Here is a 15,671-nt window from a genome sequence, read left to right as displayed (position 1 = left end):
CCTTTGTAACTTGATTTCATTCAGCAAAAACTATTACTCATTTTACCTATCACCAAGTTTTACTCACATTCAACGAAGAGCACATTTTTATTTACCATCCTCAAGAAATGTGTTTAGAGAGCACAAGAGACATGGAATATGGCTAATGGCTTTGGAGCCCAGAGACCCCGGCCTTTGAATATACCACTTACTACCTCGTGTGTTGCCATAGGGAGGTCAACCTCTCAGTTTCCTGATCTGTAAACTAGAGATGCACAGTACCTACCTCCTAGAGTAGTAAGATAAGCTGTAATGAATATATATTGCTACCATGCAGCAGAACTGTTTATAATATGTGAATAAGGATGCATTTGCAAATTATGCATTCTCACTTTTAAATATGACCCACATGTCAATCTAAAACATCCTTGGGACTTCCCTGGTGGTCCAGTGGGTAATACTCCACACTCCCAATGCTGGGGGCCCGGGTTCGATCCCTGGTTGGGGAACTAGATCCCGCATGCATGCCGCAATTTAGAGTCCACATGCCACAACTAAGACCTAGCGCAGCATAAATAAATAAGTTTAAAAAATGAAACATCCTTAACGAAACGTGCTTCTAAGCTACTGGCACATCTTCCTCAACAAACCATTCTACTTTGACCTGAGTAGGGAAAGAAGAAAAATGAACAAGTGGTAGTTTAGCAATATTACTCGTGGCAGACTACAGAGTAGGAAGTGGGGGTAATGGGGGTCGTCCTGGGGACATTTTGGAAATGGAACACAGAATGCAAACCAGCACCCTGAGCAATAAATGTTAATAAAATTATGTTGCCAGCACAACAGGACAACAATGGTCATTTTATATATCTTTTCCTTCAAGTAATAAAATTTAAGTAGTTGTAAGTCCCAAGAGAATTTCAACTAGGAAATAAATTGAATCATAAAAACATACTCAAGGTTCAAACCCTTAAAGGGTCACCTAACCTATTTTATCCTCTTCTAGAAATGCCCCACTTGGGAAAATTTTAAACATAGCTAATTCTCAATGTTGATGAATACTATATTAAACTTGCATACCACTTTACACACTTTAAATACTGGCACATCCATTACATTAACTAAAAGTTACTGATGATCGTGTTAGAACCAAACAAAAAGTAATTGGGAAGAAGGGGGTGGGGGGGAAGAGGCAAAGGGATTTCTTTGGGATATTAGGTTAAAAAAGTGGAAACTGTAATCGTGTTAGAACCAAACAAAAAGTAATTGGGAAGAAGGGGGTGGGGGGAAGAGGCAAAGGGATTTCTTTGGGATATTAGGTTAGAAAAGCGGAAACTGTCCATGCAGTAGGGTACATCAGTTGCGTTATCAATTACACGATTATATACCAGCTCTAGGCCAACTTCACCAACTCTGAGCTGTGTTATTTAATTTGAGCAAGACTTGCTGTTGTTTTGACTGAGCTTCAGATGCCTTATCTACATACCTAGGGATACCACCTATTCTGCAGAGGTAAGGAAGATATCAGAATGCAAGCACATTTTAAGTGCTGAGCACAATGCAGGAAACAGTGAGAACTCGAATTCCTTTCCTTTGAAATACAACTCTCTGCAAAGTGCAAAACCTGAACAGCATATCTACTGAAAGGAAAACTATTAGAGTGACTCCTTCTGTGAAGAATCCCACACAAAGGGAAATCACATGTGACCTGTTTTATGGAATCTGGATTTGGTATATACACTCCTAAATAAAATTTCTCTAGGTAAGACCGATATAAATGACACAAAATAACATATACAACACCTTCCAGTAATGTAATAAATAACTGTGGCATATTACGATCTATGAATGTGGTATTGCTAGAGGGATGTGCTGTATCTGGTCTGCTCTCATTACTGCTTTGCCCGTTTGGTTCTCCATGAAAATAAAATTTGCCAAAGTTTGCTGATAGAATTAGATGACAATGTCGTAAAGAGAAGATCACTTTGATTCTTATTACTTAATCTCTGTGCTAGAAGAGTTGAAATTCATCATCAAGTCCGCAAATGAGGAGAAAAACAAGACAACGAAATGGCTTCTTCCTACCCCATACTCTCGCCCCACCCTGACCTGATTTCTCCTCGTTAAGTCTATCACTGAGAGATTCTGGGAAGAGTGAAGGACACAAAGGTTGGAAGATAGATTTACAGAATAACACCCTAAAAGCAAGAGAAACGGATCTTTCATATATGCTAGCCTCCCCACCAAGTAAAATTCTACATGCCCGGCACTGGGCTGAACGCGTCACATCAACTTTTTTTTTTTTTTAAATTTTATTTTTACTTATGTATTTTCGGCTGTGTTGGGTCTTCGTTGCAGTGTACAGGCTTCTCATTGCGGTGGCTTCTCTTGCGGAGCATGGGCTCTAGGCACGTGGGCTCAGTAGTTGTGGTGCACAGGCTTAGTTGCTCCGGGGCATGTGGGATCTTCCCGTGTCCCCTGCATTGGCAGGCGGGTTCTTAACCACTGCGCCACCAGGGAAGCCCTCAACTCTCATACTTCACAACAGTCCTATGCAGTAGGGATTAGCATCATCGCCACTTTACAGATGATGCAATTGAGGCTTAGAAAGATTGCGAAACCTGCCCAAGGTTGCACAGCTAATAGGTGGCAAGAGCCACGGGTCTTGACTCCAAATCCATACTATTTGCCCACTACCACCCTACTTATTACTGTAGTGTAGATGAAAGGGTACTTTCCACACTCGGCTTCACCCCTTGGGCAAATCACTTGACCTTGCTGAGCAATTTGTCATCTATAAATGAGGACAATGACAGTTGCCCAGCCTTCTCCACAGCACCTGAGTGATGCTGAAAAACTTAATATATGTGCAAAAATATGCTATAAAAACTATAAGGCAACATGTAAATGTAACATTTCATTAATTTGAGCATACATTCCATATATCTTTATCCTTCCTATCTGACCTGAAAATAAGTTTTTAAGAGTAGTTAAATAATTTTTAACACTCCAAAGCAAAAATCTAGAGGGAAAAATATCAACCTTAGACATTCTGGAAAAGGCAAAACTATACAGACAATAAAAAGATCAGTGGTGGTCAGTGGTTTGGGGGAAGAGAGGAAGGGATGGAGGTTCTTAGGGCAGTGAAACTGTTCTGTATGATATCGTAATGGTGGACACATGTCATTATACATTTGTTAAAACTCTTAGAATATACAGCACCAAGAATGAACCCTAATGTAAACTATGGACTTCAGTTAATAAGAATGTATCAATATTGGCTCACCAATTGTAACAAATGTACCACAATACTGCAAGATATAAATAATAGGGGAAAGGGGTGTGGTGTGAGGGGATAAATGGGAACTCTGCAATTTATGTTCAATTTTTTGGTAAACCTAAAACTGCTCAAAATATAGTCTATTCGTTTTTTGAAAACTCAACCTTATAAAACAAATTCTAGTAAAAATACAAACAAACAAAAAAAACCCCCACAAATTCTACACAAGGATTTAGGAAGTACTATGAAGGAGCTTGGTGTTCTAAAAAATGCCTGGAATACTTGACAAAGTAATATCCCATCTTTTTAGACCAGTGCTGTCCAACAGAACTTTATGCAATGTGCAATGATGGAAATATTCTAGATCTGCTCTAACACAGTAGCCGCTAGTCACATTGGCTACTGAACACTTGCAATGTGGCTAGTATACTGAGGAAGGGAATTTTTAATTTTACTTAATTTTAATTAACACTTAAATAGCCACAGGCGCCTAGTGGCTATCACATCAGACAGCAGTTTTAGACAATTCAAGAGACTCTTAGAAATGTACTGTAATGTTAAAAGAAAAAAGTCACCTTAAGAGACCATCCAAATAGCAGTAGTTATGAAACAATGCCACAGTTACCTGAGGTCAAGAGTGACTAGATGGTTAAGACAAACGGGAAGCAACAAAGCCCATCTCCAACTGTTTCTCACTTTTAAGTCCCATAATGTAACCCAAAAGTGACAAAACGGTCACTGTTCCTTTAATTCCTTCAATATTTTCAAAACAACTCAATTAGTTAAACAGCATTTCTGCTTCCTGAAAAATAGGGCTGAGGTCAAGCTAGAATTACGAATATATTTTCAAGCTAGTGGCCCAGACGAAATAAAAAACGAGGGGTCCAAAGAAAATAACTTAAAAAGTGACTTCTGCAAACACAAGATATTCACCCAATTTTTTAAAACGAAAATTCAGAAACTAATATTTAGCCATGTATTTCAATTCCACGTCATAGTCAATTGTAAATCAAAAGGAAAAAAGATGCCCAGAAAAGCCTGAGCAAAGAAGAATGGTGCCTGAGTAAGTAAACAAAACTGAGACAGTACAGACACACCTGACTACTCTTATCCAGCTGTTAACCAGAGAACTGTGTCAAAGGGTCATTACCTCTTCGTCGTTTAAAATGCTAGTTGATTAAACGTCAGTTCCTAGTGCTGACTTTTTATCCTTAGGCTAGGGGCATAAAAAGGAACTCATATCCTCAACTGCACTGGCTTTTTATCGGAGTCCTCCCCTGGGGGGCCTATGAAATCAAACCCTGAGATTGGCTCCCCACCCTCAGGGAATAAGTGAGGTGTCCAAAGTGACAGTGTTGAATCCCTAGAGTTCCGTTCGGTCCACAGCTTCTTTTTCAGTCCTTCAAGTACTGGATCTTTCTTTTAGAGTACAAAGAGAGGGAGAGAAAGACAGGTAATTGAGAAGCAGTAACACGCTCATGAAGACAGACGTGAAAACACCTGACCTTAGAAACAGGCCTCGAAAAGCTAATTCTTGACACTCTGCGCAGAGGTAAAGCGAACCTTTGTTCTTTTTTTTTCAAGTTCACGAGTCGCATTAGAAAAATATTATTTCGTAATTTCCAACAGGGGTGATCTTTAAGAGTATTCAAACGCATAATTAAGTGACATTAAACAGCCCCGAGTGATCAAGCACGAAGTCGAACAACTTGAATGTTTCAATCTGTTCAAACGCAAGGAACGAGACGGGTTTCCACCTTTCCAGTCCTTTTCCCCGCACCTCTCTCTTCCTGGGCCCTGAAAGCCCTGTATCCCGTTTGTTGTGCAATTTTTTTCGAACTCCACCCACTGACTCCAGAACAAGTGTAATTCTCCCATTCTGAAGGTCGGGATTTTCCTCCAGAAAGGGAGGGAGACACTGAAAACTCCTTGACGTGAGTCAAATAAGGCAAGGGGAACAGTCCAGCCCGACTCCCAGATTAAGAGAGACCAAAGGCCAAGCTGGGGGAGGCGCTCAAGTTTCCGCTCACCAAGGTGGGGGGGGAGAAAAAAAGAAAAGGGGCAGAAATAAAGAGCGAGAAGGGGAAGCAGGGAGGGCTGGATTGGGAAGACCGGTTATCCGCGATGCTGCTCCCAACTGTGCGGGACCCAGGTCCTCCAGCATCTTCTCCCCACGTGCAGCCAAGCCCGTGGCGCCCACAGAGCAGCCGCTGAGCCTGGGTCCCGGGGGCCGAGAGGCCCGGCTCGCCAGCCCGCGCAGTGGCGGGGAGCGCAGGGGGGCGGGGGAAGGGGGGCGCAGCGCAGCCCCGGCTCCCGCGCGGTTATCTTACTGCGCAACAGCCTCGCCCGCGCCGCCCGGGCGCACCCAGCAGCGCGCCCCGCGCACCTGCCCGGCGCGAGGAGGGTGAGCCAGCGACCCCTGGCAGCCCAAACGGCGGCGCCCAGCGCTAGGAGCACTGGAAGCACGCGGAGGGCGGGGGCTGGGAGAGGGAACACCTGGCGCCCGGGGCCCCGCGGCGCCGGCCGCACGTGGCTGTCACACCTGGCGCGCCCCCGCCAAGCACCCCTTCCCCCTCCCACTCGGCTGCGCCCCCTGCCCTCACTCCCGCCCCCGCCTCAATCCCCAACCGTCGCCCCCTCCCACCCCATCCACCCCGGTTCCACTCCCCTCACCTGCTCCCACCGTCGTCACCCTGGGAGCGAAGAGGGCCGATGGTCGTCCCGTGGCTAAAGGTAACCCGGGACAGTGAAGAGGTGCACCCCGAAACAGCTAGCCGCAGCATTCCCCGGGCCCAGCAACAACGCAGGCACCCCCCAGACTGACCTTCTGCCGCGGGCTGCGTCGCCGTCCGCCCCGTCCGGCCTCAACTGCCTCCTCGGCGCCGCCGCCTCTTCCCCGCGAAGCCTCCTCTACCCGCGTCGCCATGAGGTGACGGCAGCAGCCAAACAAGCAGCCCGACAAGGGGCACGGAATCTCGCAGGGCCTCGCGCCCCACCCCTGAATCCCCCAGCCAATTGCCGCATGCAAGGCTCCCCACGTGACCGGAGGAGGTTGGCCCCTGAGGGGACGGAGCGGAATGGGGGTGGGGAGCATTGAAGCCGGGGCTGGGCTACTGCAGGGCCGAAGGGCGAACAGAGGCCGCGCGAGCCTGCGCGAACGAGGAAAGGGACTCTGGAGCGGACTACAAGTCCCAGCAGGCTGCGCGGCCACGGCTCGCAGACCCGGATCAGGATTGGAGCGTAATGCGGCGTTCTGAAATGGGGGAAGAGTATCCACTGTGCTGCGCGTGCAGCCTCCTGGGATTTGTAGTTTTCTAGGGTCGATGTACCAGTACCGGAAGGTACTCCTTATCATCCTGCGGGAAAAGTTCAGAAATAGTTCAGTGTTTGGGAGGGAGCGAGGTCGGGGACACATTGTTCTGCTTTTGTTTTGGTTGCTCTTCTTCGGAACAGAGCCCGAATGATTGGGGGATGAGGAGAAATACTTCGTGACTTTCAAGGCGGGAGAGTTGTAATGGCTTTCAGAATTTGAGGTTTCTGGCTCGACACCTGTCCCGAGTCCTGCCCCTCCACCAGAGCTCTCAGCACGGTTTAGCGGTCCCGAGCTCCTGCGGGGTGGGGGCTGCGTCATATTCACCTTGGCTGAACCGCCCGGGCTTCTAGCACAGTTCTCCTCCCTTAGTTGGCGCTAAATACACATTGAACGTACTGGCTTCCTCCGCCAGTTGTTTCGTTACTGAAATTTTTTAACAAACTCGGTTTGCTGAATCGATTTTTTTTCTTGACGAGATTAGGGCGGGGATGGATTTTTTTCTCAGGCATACTCCCTATTTACATCTGATGGAACCAGATCTCCAATGACCGAGCTTCTGTTAGTCACAGAGCGTCATGAAATCCTGACATGTTGCCTTAAATAACTCATTATGAAAATTTGTGTAAATCCTATGTCATTTTTTATGAGAGAATACTAAGTAGTGGTGTCAGGCGCCAAAAATTTAATAACTTACGTGAGAGTAAATTTCAATATTGGGGAAATTCCTTCTATTAATTTTAATTATTTCTGTAAATTTGGGGAAAGTACCATTATTTTATTTCACAGGCAGAACACCTCAGTCCAGCTATGAGATTTCAAAACTAGAGCAGCAGATAATGAACCCATACCTAGACACTATATAAAGCTGATGGCCTCGGCCACTATTCCTCACCTTCTTAAAGGCAAAAGTCCCAGTGAGATGCAGAAAAAATCTATCGGTAATGCTGCCTCTAACCCGCCTGGGGAATTGAGTATTAAAATGCACCATAGTTAAATTATGGTACAAGAGAACACCATGCAGCTACTAAAAATGATAAACATTTTTTAAATTGACCTAGAAAATATACATAGCACAGTGAGCTTAAAAAAAAATCCATTTTCATAGAATTGCCTGTAGGTTTATAAAGAGATGTTTAGAAGGACATTAACCAAAGTGTTAATAATGTTTTTCCCTGGGAGATGAAACTTGGGAGTATTTTTACTTCATGATTTTCTGTATTGTTTGAGTATAAGTATGCATGGAATTAAAAAAAATAGTTATCTTTATTAAGAAAACAAAAGGACTATGCAAGTGACCTCAAGTCTTAAGAGAAATGAAAAATAGTTAATTGTATTTGTTTTATTTATATACATTCTTATTTCAAAGGGATTTGGAAGGCTGTAAACATATACACGATATGCCACGACATACATATGTGTGTGTGTAGATATATAGATATATGTCATATCATTCTTTTATATACAAATAGAGAGGGAGAGAGAGAGAGAGAGAGAGAGAAATGGCAAGAAAGTGAAAGTGAAAGAAGGATCAGGAAAAATAAGAAGTCATGGGTGAGTTGATTCCATAAAACGCAAGCCTTGAGGTTCTTGTCCACAAGCTGGACATGAGCCAAATTTTTATTTTGAGCTTCTTGACAGCTGGGAAAAGAGGAAAACACAATTTACAGAGTGATTCACAACATAACAAAATAAAAACAAACCGGGTGCTCAAGAGAAACGTAGCTATTACTGCTCCCGCGAGAAATATGAATTTCAGAGGTCTGCTTCTTACAACGTCTTTAATAGAGGGGATGGTGTTTTTTTAAATCTGTCCACAAGTTCTTTGATGCTCCTCCCTTCAAAAGGTGGAGTCTGATTCCCCTATTCTTGCAAGTGGGCCAGGCTTAGTGATCCGTTTCTAAGGAAAACAGCTTAGCAGAAGGGAGAGAGAAAGAATAGCTTCTGGCTGGCTCTCTGGGTCTCAGATCACTCTCTTCTTCCTCAGGTCAAACTAACCTGATTTTTGATAGACCCATTCTCTGTTTAAATGCCTTCAAAGAGGTTACTCTCCAGCCTTAACCCAAGGCTCTATAAAGCACTGTACTTATCTCAGCTGGGATCCATTATTGGGGTTATGTTTTAAGTCTTCAAGAGCTAACATTTCTTTTTTTTTTTCCCCAATATATTTGTATTTGGCTGCGCCAGGTCTCAGTTGCAGCATGCGGGATCTTCGTTGCGGCATGCATGCAGGATCTAGTTCCCTGACCAAGGATCGAACCCGGGCCCCCTGCATTGAGAGCACGGAGTCGTAACCACTGGACCACCAGGGAAGTCCCAAGAGCTATCATTTCTTTATTTCCAACTCTTTAATAGGCATCCCATGATCTATCTGCATTAATTATTCTCACGTTTTGCTCAAGGACTTACGGTCTCTGTTAAGAACTCTACCTGCCAGAAAGGTGAACGTCACAAGAAAAACAGCTCGTCGCCAGTAGGGGGTATTCTCCCCACTTCCTCCCTAAAGGCTATGCATGTACCTGAATATGGGCCCACTTATTCAGATGCTTAGTAAACAGCCAGGAGCCTGAGGCAGAAAGTTCTTAAGAGCAGTAAGCTCAGTGATGCCCCCAGCTCTCTGTCCTGTTAAGAGGCCAACTTGCCTCTATTACAGAGGCAGGATTCTTTTGGCCTTATGGCCACAGGGAACTGGAACCCTCAGAGTTCATAGCTGGACACAGGGCTATTTAGAGGTTTGGCCTGTAGTATTACCCCTTAGGGAGCAGGCTTCAGATTGCTAGGTTCTCATACCCTGTCAATGCAACGGTGAAGAGACTCAAATTTTAAGCAATGCACATCTTGAATATTACTAATTTCACCGCTGTGAGCCCATTTCTGACACCCATCATACTGGCTAACAAGCTACTACTTTCACCAATGAAAACCCATTTCTAACTTTCATTTTGCTACTTAGCAAAGCCTCTGCTATTGATTGAGCTATGGCTAACAGAAGCATTTGTAGTAGCTAGAATCTGGAATACAGACTCCCTGATTAATATAGCCGACTACCCCTCCCCTGGTGTGTGACGTCCTGATTGCGGTCATTGCTAGCCCTTAATTTTACACAACACATACACACACACACAAACACACACACACACATACACACAGAGGCTACTACTATGACTACTACACGGTCTTTGCTGGCAGTAAATTAACAGACCCCATCATACCGTATAATATGATCAAAGGTACTGACAAATCTCAAGAAGCAGTGTGTCTCATCAGAAGAGTGGAAACCTAGAAAAGGGAGAGTCAGGGAGGCCAGGCTGACTGGCCCATCCAAGCAATGTTTGGGAGAGAGAGAATCCTGGTCAAAACAGAGAACTTCACAAATAATGGCCCCGGGCTTCCCTAGTGGCGCAGGGGTTAAGAATCCGCCTGCCAATGCAGGGGACACGGGTTCGAGCCCTGGTCCAGGAAGATCCCACATGCCGTGGAGCAACTAAGCCCGTGCGCCACAACTACTGAGCCCACTTGACACAACTACTGAAGCCCACGCGCCTAGAGCCTGTGCTCCGCAACGAGAGAAGCCATCGCAATGAGAAGGCCGCGCACTGCAACGAAGAGTAGTCCCAGCTCCCTGCAACTAGAGAAAGTCCATGCGCAGCAACGAAGACCCAACGCAGCCAAAAATAAATAAATTAAATAAGTAATTTTTTTTTAAAAAGCCAATTGAAATGTAAAATAATTTTTTTTTAAAAAGAAATAATGACCCCATTTCCAAGGCTATCCTTAGTGTGGGGACGGAGGCTCCAGCATGCTAATCTAATGCCTTTGAACAGGAGACTTGTTTTGATTTCTTACCAAAAAACCTTCCCATTAGAATCTGTCTCCCTATGTGGGTCTGACTCTGGAGAGGGAATGTTGATGTGTGTAGTCGACTAAAAAAAAAAAAAAGCACAACCTAATTGTGGGATCTCAGTTCCCCGACCAGGGATGGAATGCCGGGCCCTGTCAGTGAAAGCCCAGAATCCTAACAACTAGGCCACCAGGGAACTCCTGAGAATTATGTTTTATTCAGCGAACTTACTGAGGACTTGAGCCTGGGATACAGCCTCTCAGTTAGCTCTGAGAGACTGCTCCAAAGAGTAAGGAACGAGGGACTTCCCTGGTGGTCCTGTGGTTAGGACTCCATGATTCCACTGCAGGGGGCACCGGTTTCATCCCTGGTCAGGGAACTAAGATCCCACAAGCCGAGCAGTGTGGCCAAAAAAAAATTTTTTTATTTAAATAAATAAATAAAATAGGTAAGGGAAGAGCCAGGATATATGAGTATTTTGCTGAGAAAAAAAAACATGTAGTCAACCATCAGAACATCAAAAGATTACTGCTAATCACAAAAACAGCCATCTCAAGTTAATGATTTTGGTATGGGAAGATGCAAGAGTCTGGGCTCATTGAAATCTTCCTTTGATATGCACCTTAACTATCTAGGGCCACTATCCTGTTTTTCTCTATCCTGAATCCACTCAGGGCTCACCCTCAAGGGCGGCTTCAGTGAATGGTGGCTTTATGGCCACAACATCCTTTGTTTACTGAAATGCAGGCGACATTCTCTGTCCACAGTGTATACTTGTATTCAGTGAGATGCTTCCACTGCTCATTATTAATAAAGGGACATTTTGACTTTGTAAATCGGGACTGAGAGCCATATTCTGGAGACAGTGCCTTCTGGGAGTGTGTTCGGAAGCCCCTTAGGGGGCCGGAATATTTTGGGTACTCCTGTTTTGCATCTCTAGCATGCTGTACTTCCCATACCAGGCCAGTCCCACACTTCAGTGTAAGGGCTTGTTTTTATTTTTTTTTATTTTTCATTTTTTTGCGGTACGCGGGCGTCTCACTGTTGTGGCCTCTCCCATTGCGGAGCACAGGCTCCGGACGCGCAGGCTCAGCGGCCACGGCTCACGGGCCAGCCGCTCCGCAGCATTTAGGATCTTCCCAGACCTGGGCACGAACCCCTGTCCCCTGCATTGGCAGGCGGACTCTCAACCACTGCGCCACCAGGGAAGCCCTTTATTTTTATTTATTCATGTTTTTTTTTTGGCTTGCTGAATCTCAGGTCCCCTACCAGAAATTGAACCCAGGCCCCGGCAGTGAAAGCATGGAATCCTAACCACTAGGCCACCAGGGAACTCCCTTGAGTTGTTTCTTTTTAGGGCTTGTTGAATGGACTTCTGCAGCTAGGTGGTAAATGAAGTGAGGACAGGGGCCGTGCCCATGGAACTTCTATATTCTCAGCACTCAGCAGAAGGCCAGGCTCGGAGAAAGCTCTCAATACATACGTTTTGAGAAAAAGAGACTGAATAGCAAAAGTACACTGGCCACTCAATTTTCCGGATCTATACAGATGAGGGCCAAACCTCCAATTCCCCAAGGTGATATCCCTTTTCACAACCTCTTGGAGAGTGCCCTAGTGGCAACATCCCGCTGCCACACTGAGAAGACCTCAGGCAGCCACGGGACCAAGATCATCCCAGGGTAAACTTAGTGGCAATAGAAAGTTCATTCATCAGTTAAACATTTACTGAGCACCTACTACATTCTGAGCACTTAATTAGACACCAGGCATACCACGATTTAGAATAAGGGCTCTCAGGCCAACACTGCCAGTGATACAAATAACAAACAGTAACATAATTCATCTGTAATGATCTATATGGGAGTAGAATCTACAAAAGAGTGGATATATGTATATGTATAACTGACTCACTGTACAGCAGAAACTGACACAACATTGTAAATCAACTATACTCCAATAAAAAAATTTTTAAAAAACAGTAACAAAATTCCGAAGATAAAGGTATTGCAAAGTAACAGCTTAAGTGTAATTTTCTACTGGTGGTAGGGAAGCTTAAGGAAGGTTTAAAGTGACATCTGAGCCGTATCTTGAAGTGTCAAAAGGAGTTAAACCACGCTAGTTTGACTTGTCTACCTTGGAGAATTTTCAGAGAAAGAAAAGCTCCTACTAACCTTTAAAGTAGCCAAGGGTATTATTTCAACAAAAGAGTTCAATTTCATGTTTGTTGCATGCTCTTGGGGTTGTAGGTAGTGAAAAGGAGTATTTGCCTTTTCATAGAACAGAGAGCTTATTGTTTAATTCGATTACCCAATACCATCCTTCTATGCGCACCCTGATTTTAGTCCTTATAAGAATTTGGCCAATTTCAGCATTTGCTATACACTTCCGCATTTCTGGCAGATACTGTAAGATTTAAAAAATGATTATACCTTATACCTACCTTGCTCAGGCATACTGATGGCAGGCTGTAGAATGTACAGTTAGATTGGCAAACACTGGGGTGTCAGTTCCAGCAGGAAGAGGATACTTCAAATAAAAACTCTTGTCATATAAGGAATGTTGGGAGAGAGTACATGCATTTCAAAAATTCAAATACATATATTGCATATACAGGCTTCATGAATTTTGTTCTGATTTATTTCTACAAGTCTCGGCCAGAATTACAGACTTGCAAGGAAGTGGAAACTATATGTATAAAGAGAGTGGTAAAGAAAAATACAAAATACTTGTGGGGTTAGGCACTGTTGAAAATCTCTATATAGGACATTGGTTCAAGATGGCGGAGTAGAAGGATGTGCTCTCTTGCAAGAGCACCTGAATCACAAATAACTGCTGAACAATCATCGACAGGAAGACACTACAACTCATCAAAAAAGATACCCCAGGGCTTCCCTGGTGGCGCAGTGGTTGAGAGTCCGCCTGCCGATGCAGGGGACACGGGTTGGTGCCCCGGTCCAGGAGGGTCCCACATGCCGCCGAGCGGCTGGGCCCGTGAGCCATGGCCAATGGGCCTGCGCGTCCGAAGCCTGTGCTCCGCAATGGGAGAGGCCACAGCAGTGAGAGGCCCGCGTACCGCAAAAAAAAAAAAAAAAAAAACAAAAAAAAAAAAAAAAAAAAGAATGGGGTACTTCCCTGGCGGTCCAGTGGTTAAGACTTCACCTTCCAATGCAGGGGGAATGGGTTCGATCCCTGGTCGGGGAGCTGAGATCCCACATGCTTCACGGCCAAAAAAGCAAAACATAAAACAGAAGCAGTATTGTAACAAATTCAATAAACACTTTAAAAATGGTCAACATCAAAAAAAATCATTATAATATAAAGATTGGTTAACCCATGTATTGGAGAGCTGAAAAGGCAAAAAGGGAACCACCTTAAGGTAGCAATTGCTAGAAACAGCTCTGGCTCCTAGAACTGGAGGGAAAAACGGAGAGACGTTGTTATTATTAAGACTGACAAAAACAACAGGGATTTACTGTAGAGCACAGGGAACTATATTCAATATTTTGAATTCATGGTAATAAACCATAATGGAAAAGAATCGGAATAAAAGAATTTAGATATATACATATATATGTATAACCGAATCATTTTGCTGTACACCTGAGACTAACACAATATTGTAAATCAACTATAGTTGATAAACAAAGCTGGTCTCTCTGTATACTGAAATATTATTCAGCCGTAAAAAGAATGAAATCTGACACATGCTATCACATGGATGAACCTTGAAAACATTATGCTAAGTGAAAGAAACCAGTCACAAAAGGTCACATATTGTATGATCCAATTTTTTTTTTTTTTTTTTTTTTTTTTGGCGGTGCGCGGGCCTCTCACTGCTGTGGCCTCTCCCGTTGCGGAGCACAGGCTCCGGACGCGCAGGCTCAGCGGCCATGGCTCACGGGCCCAGCCGCTCCGCGGCATGTGGGATCTTCCTGGACCGGGGCACGAACTCGTGTCCCCTGCATCGGCAGGCCGACTCTCAACCACTGCGCCACCAGGGAAGCCCTAAACGATTTTTGTTATTTGATTTCATGTGCATAAACACACCATCGATCCGTCCTTTTACAGCCTTCGGGGCAGGCACATCAGCCCTTAGATGCTGCAGGCTTGTGAACACATAACACAGTTCTCAGAAAGCGTCGCCTCTGCGCTTGGTAGAGCACACACTTTGAAATGTGCTATTAGAAATATCTGATTTAGCAGGCTTATTCATTGTCCCCCTGGGAACTTGGTTCCTCTTAATTTGGCCATGTGGAAAGGGGAGTGGGCAGGGAGTGCCAACTGGAACAGCAGAGGCACCTGTAACGCCAACTAGGAAGACAGTGTCACCTGAGGACGCTAGTGGAAGAGTAAAAAGTAAAAAACCCCAGAAAATTCTGCTCTCCTGAGCGCATTACTGCATTGGTGCAGCGCCTCTCAAGCCGTGGAGTCCATTCTAACCCCAGGGAATCTTGGCACCGCAGAGTCTGGGCCAGCAGGTCTGGGGCGGGGCCTGAGACCCTGCATGTCTAAGCCCTTAATTCTTTTCCCCTTTATGAAGTTCCCAGGGCAGGCAGAGGATGAGGGTTCCCGAGCTACACTCTGAGTAGTGAGGTACAACTTCCAGTGTGATGGACTATCTTCATATTTTAACGTTTCATGAAGCTTGTGTTTTTATGCACAGTATAACTTTTGGACGACCCCTAAGCAAGTAATAAATACTGAGAAATTTCCCACCAAACAAGGTTACAAATTATTTTGCCCTTTAAAAGAATAACACTTCACGGAGTTCCCTGATGGCCTAGTGGTTAGTATTCCAGGCTTTCACTGCTGTGGCCCTGGGTTCAGTCCCTGGTCAGGGAACTGAGATCCTGCAAGCCCAAAGGCACGGCCAAAAAAATAAAAGAAAAATAAAAGAATAGCACTTCAGTTACCTGTATAATTTACAAAAGCAGAACATTTCACCACTGATGGATCCATAAAACTATAGCCTAAATGTATTTTTATGCTGTGTATAAAATCTTACTTTATCCTTTTATTTTCACAGGGCAACACACAATTAGGCAATGAGCATCATGGAAAACTGATAGCAACAACTTAACATACTTCTATTTTCATTTTAGGTTTTTATTTTATTTTTTTAACATTCTCTGAAACCTTTCTTTTTTTTATATTTATTCAACACTTATCGTTAAGAATTTTAGTACACATACTAAGAGCCAAGCACTGTCATATTCTGATCTGCTTACATCTAGGATTTTTAACTACTTAAAAACATTTAA

At 44.3% G+C, this 15,671-nt stretch overlaps 1 protein-coding gene across 1 annotated transcript in view; it reads right to left on the bottom strand.

The window, feature by feature from the left end:
• The window catches only part of TXLNG (taxilin gamma), a 53,262-nt gene extending 47,040 nt beyond the window's left edge, over positions 1 to 6,222 (bottom strand). Inside the window, exon 1 of the mRNA XM_029241012.1 lies at positions 6,084 to 6,222. Within this exon, the coding sequence (XP_029096845.1) occupies positions 6,084 to 6,185 (102 nt within the window). The 5' untranslated portion in view covers positions 6,186 to 6,222. The remainder of the gene's footprint in view (positions 1 to 6,083) is intronic.
• Positions 6,223 to 15,671: the final 9,449 nt, after the last annotated feature.

This window comes from Monodon monoceros, unplaced genomic scaffold, assembly GCF_005190385.1.
Source record: "Monodon monoceros isolate NGI ecotype Baffin Bay Population unplaced genomic scaffold, NGI_Narwhal_1 Super_Scaffold_22, whole genome shotgun sequence".
NCBI classification, from domain to species: domain Eukaryota; kingdom Metazoa; phylum Chordata; class Mammalia; order Artiodactyla; family Monodontidae; genus Monodon; species Monodon monoceros.
The sequence above is the reverse complement of the archived record's forward strand: the minus strand, read 5'-3'. Positions and strand labels throughout refer to the sequence as shown.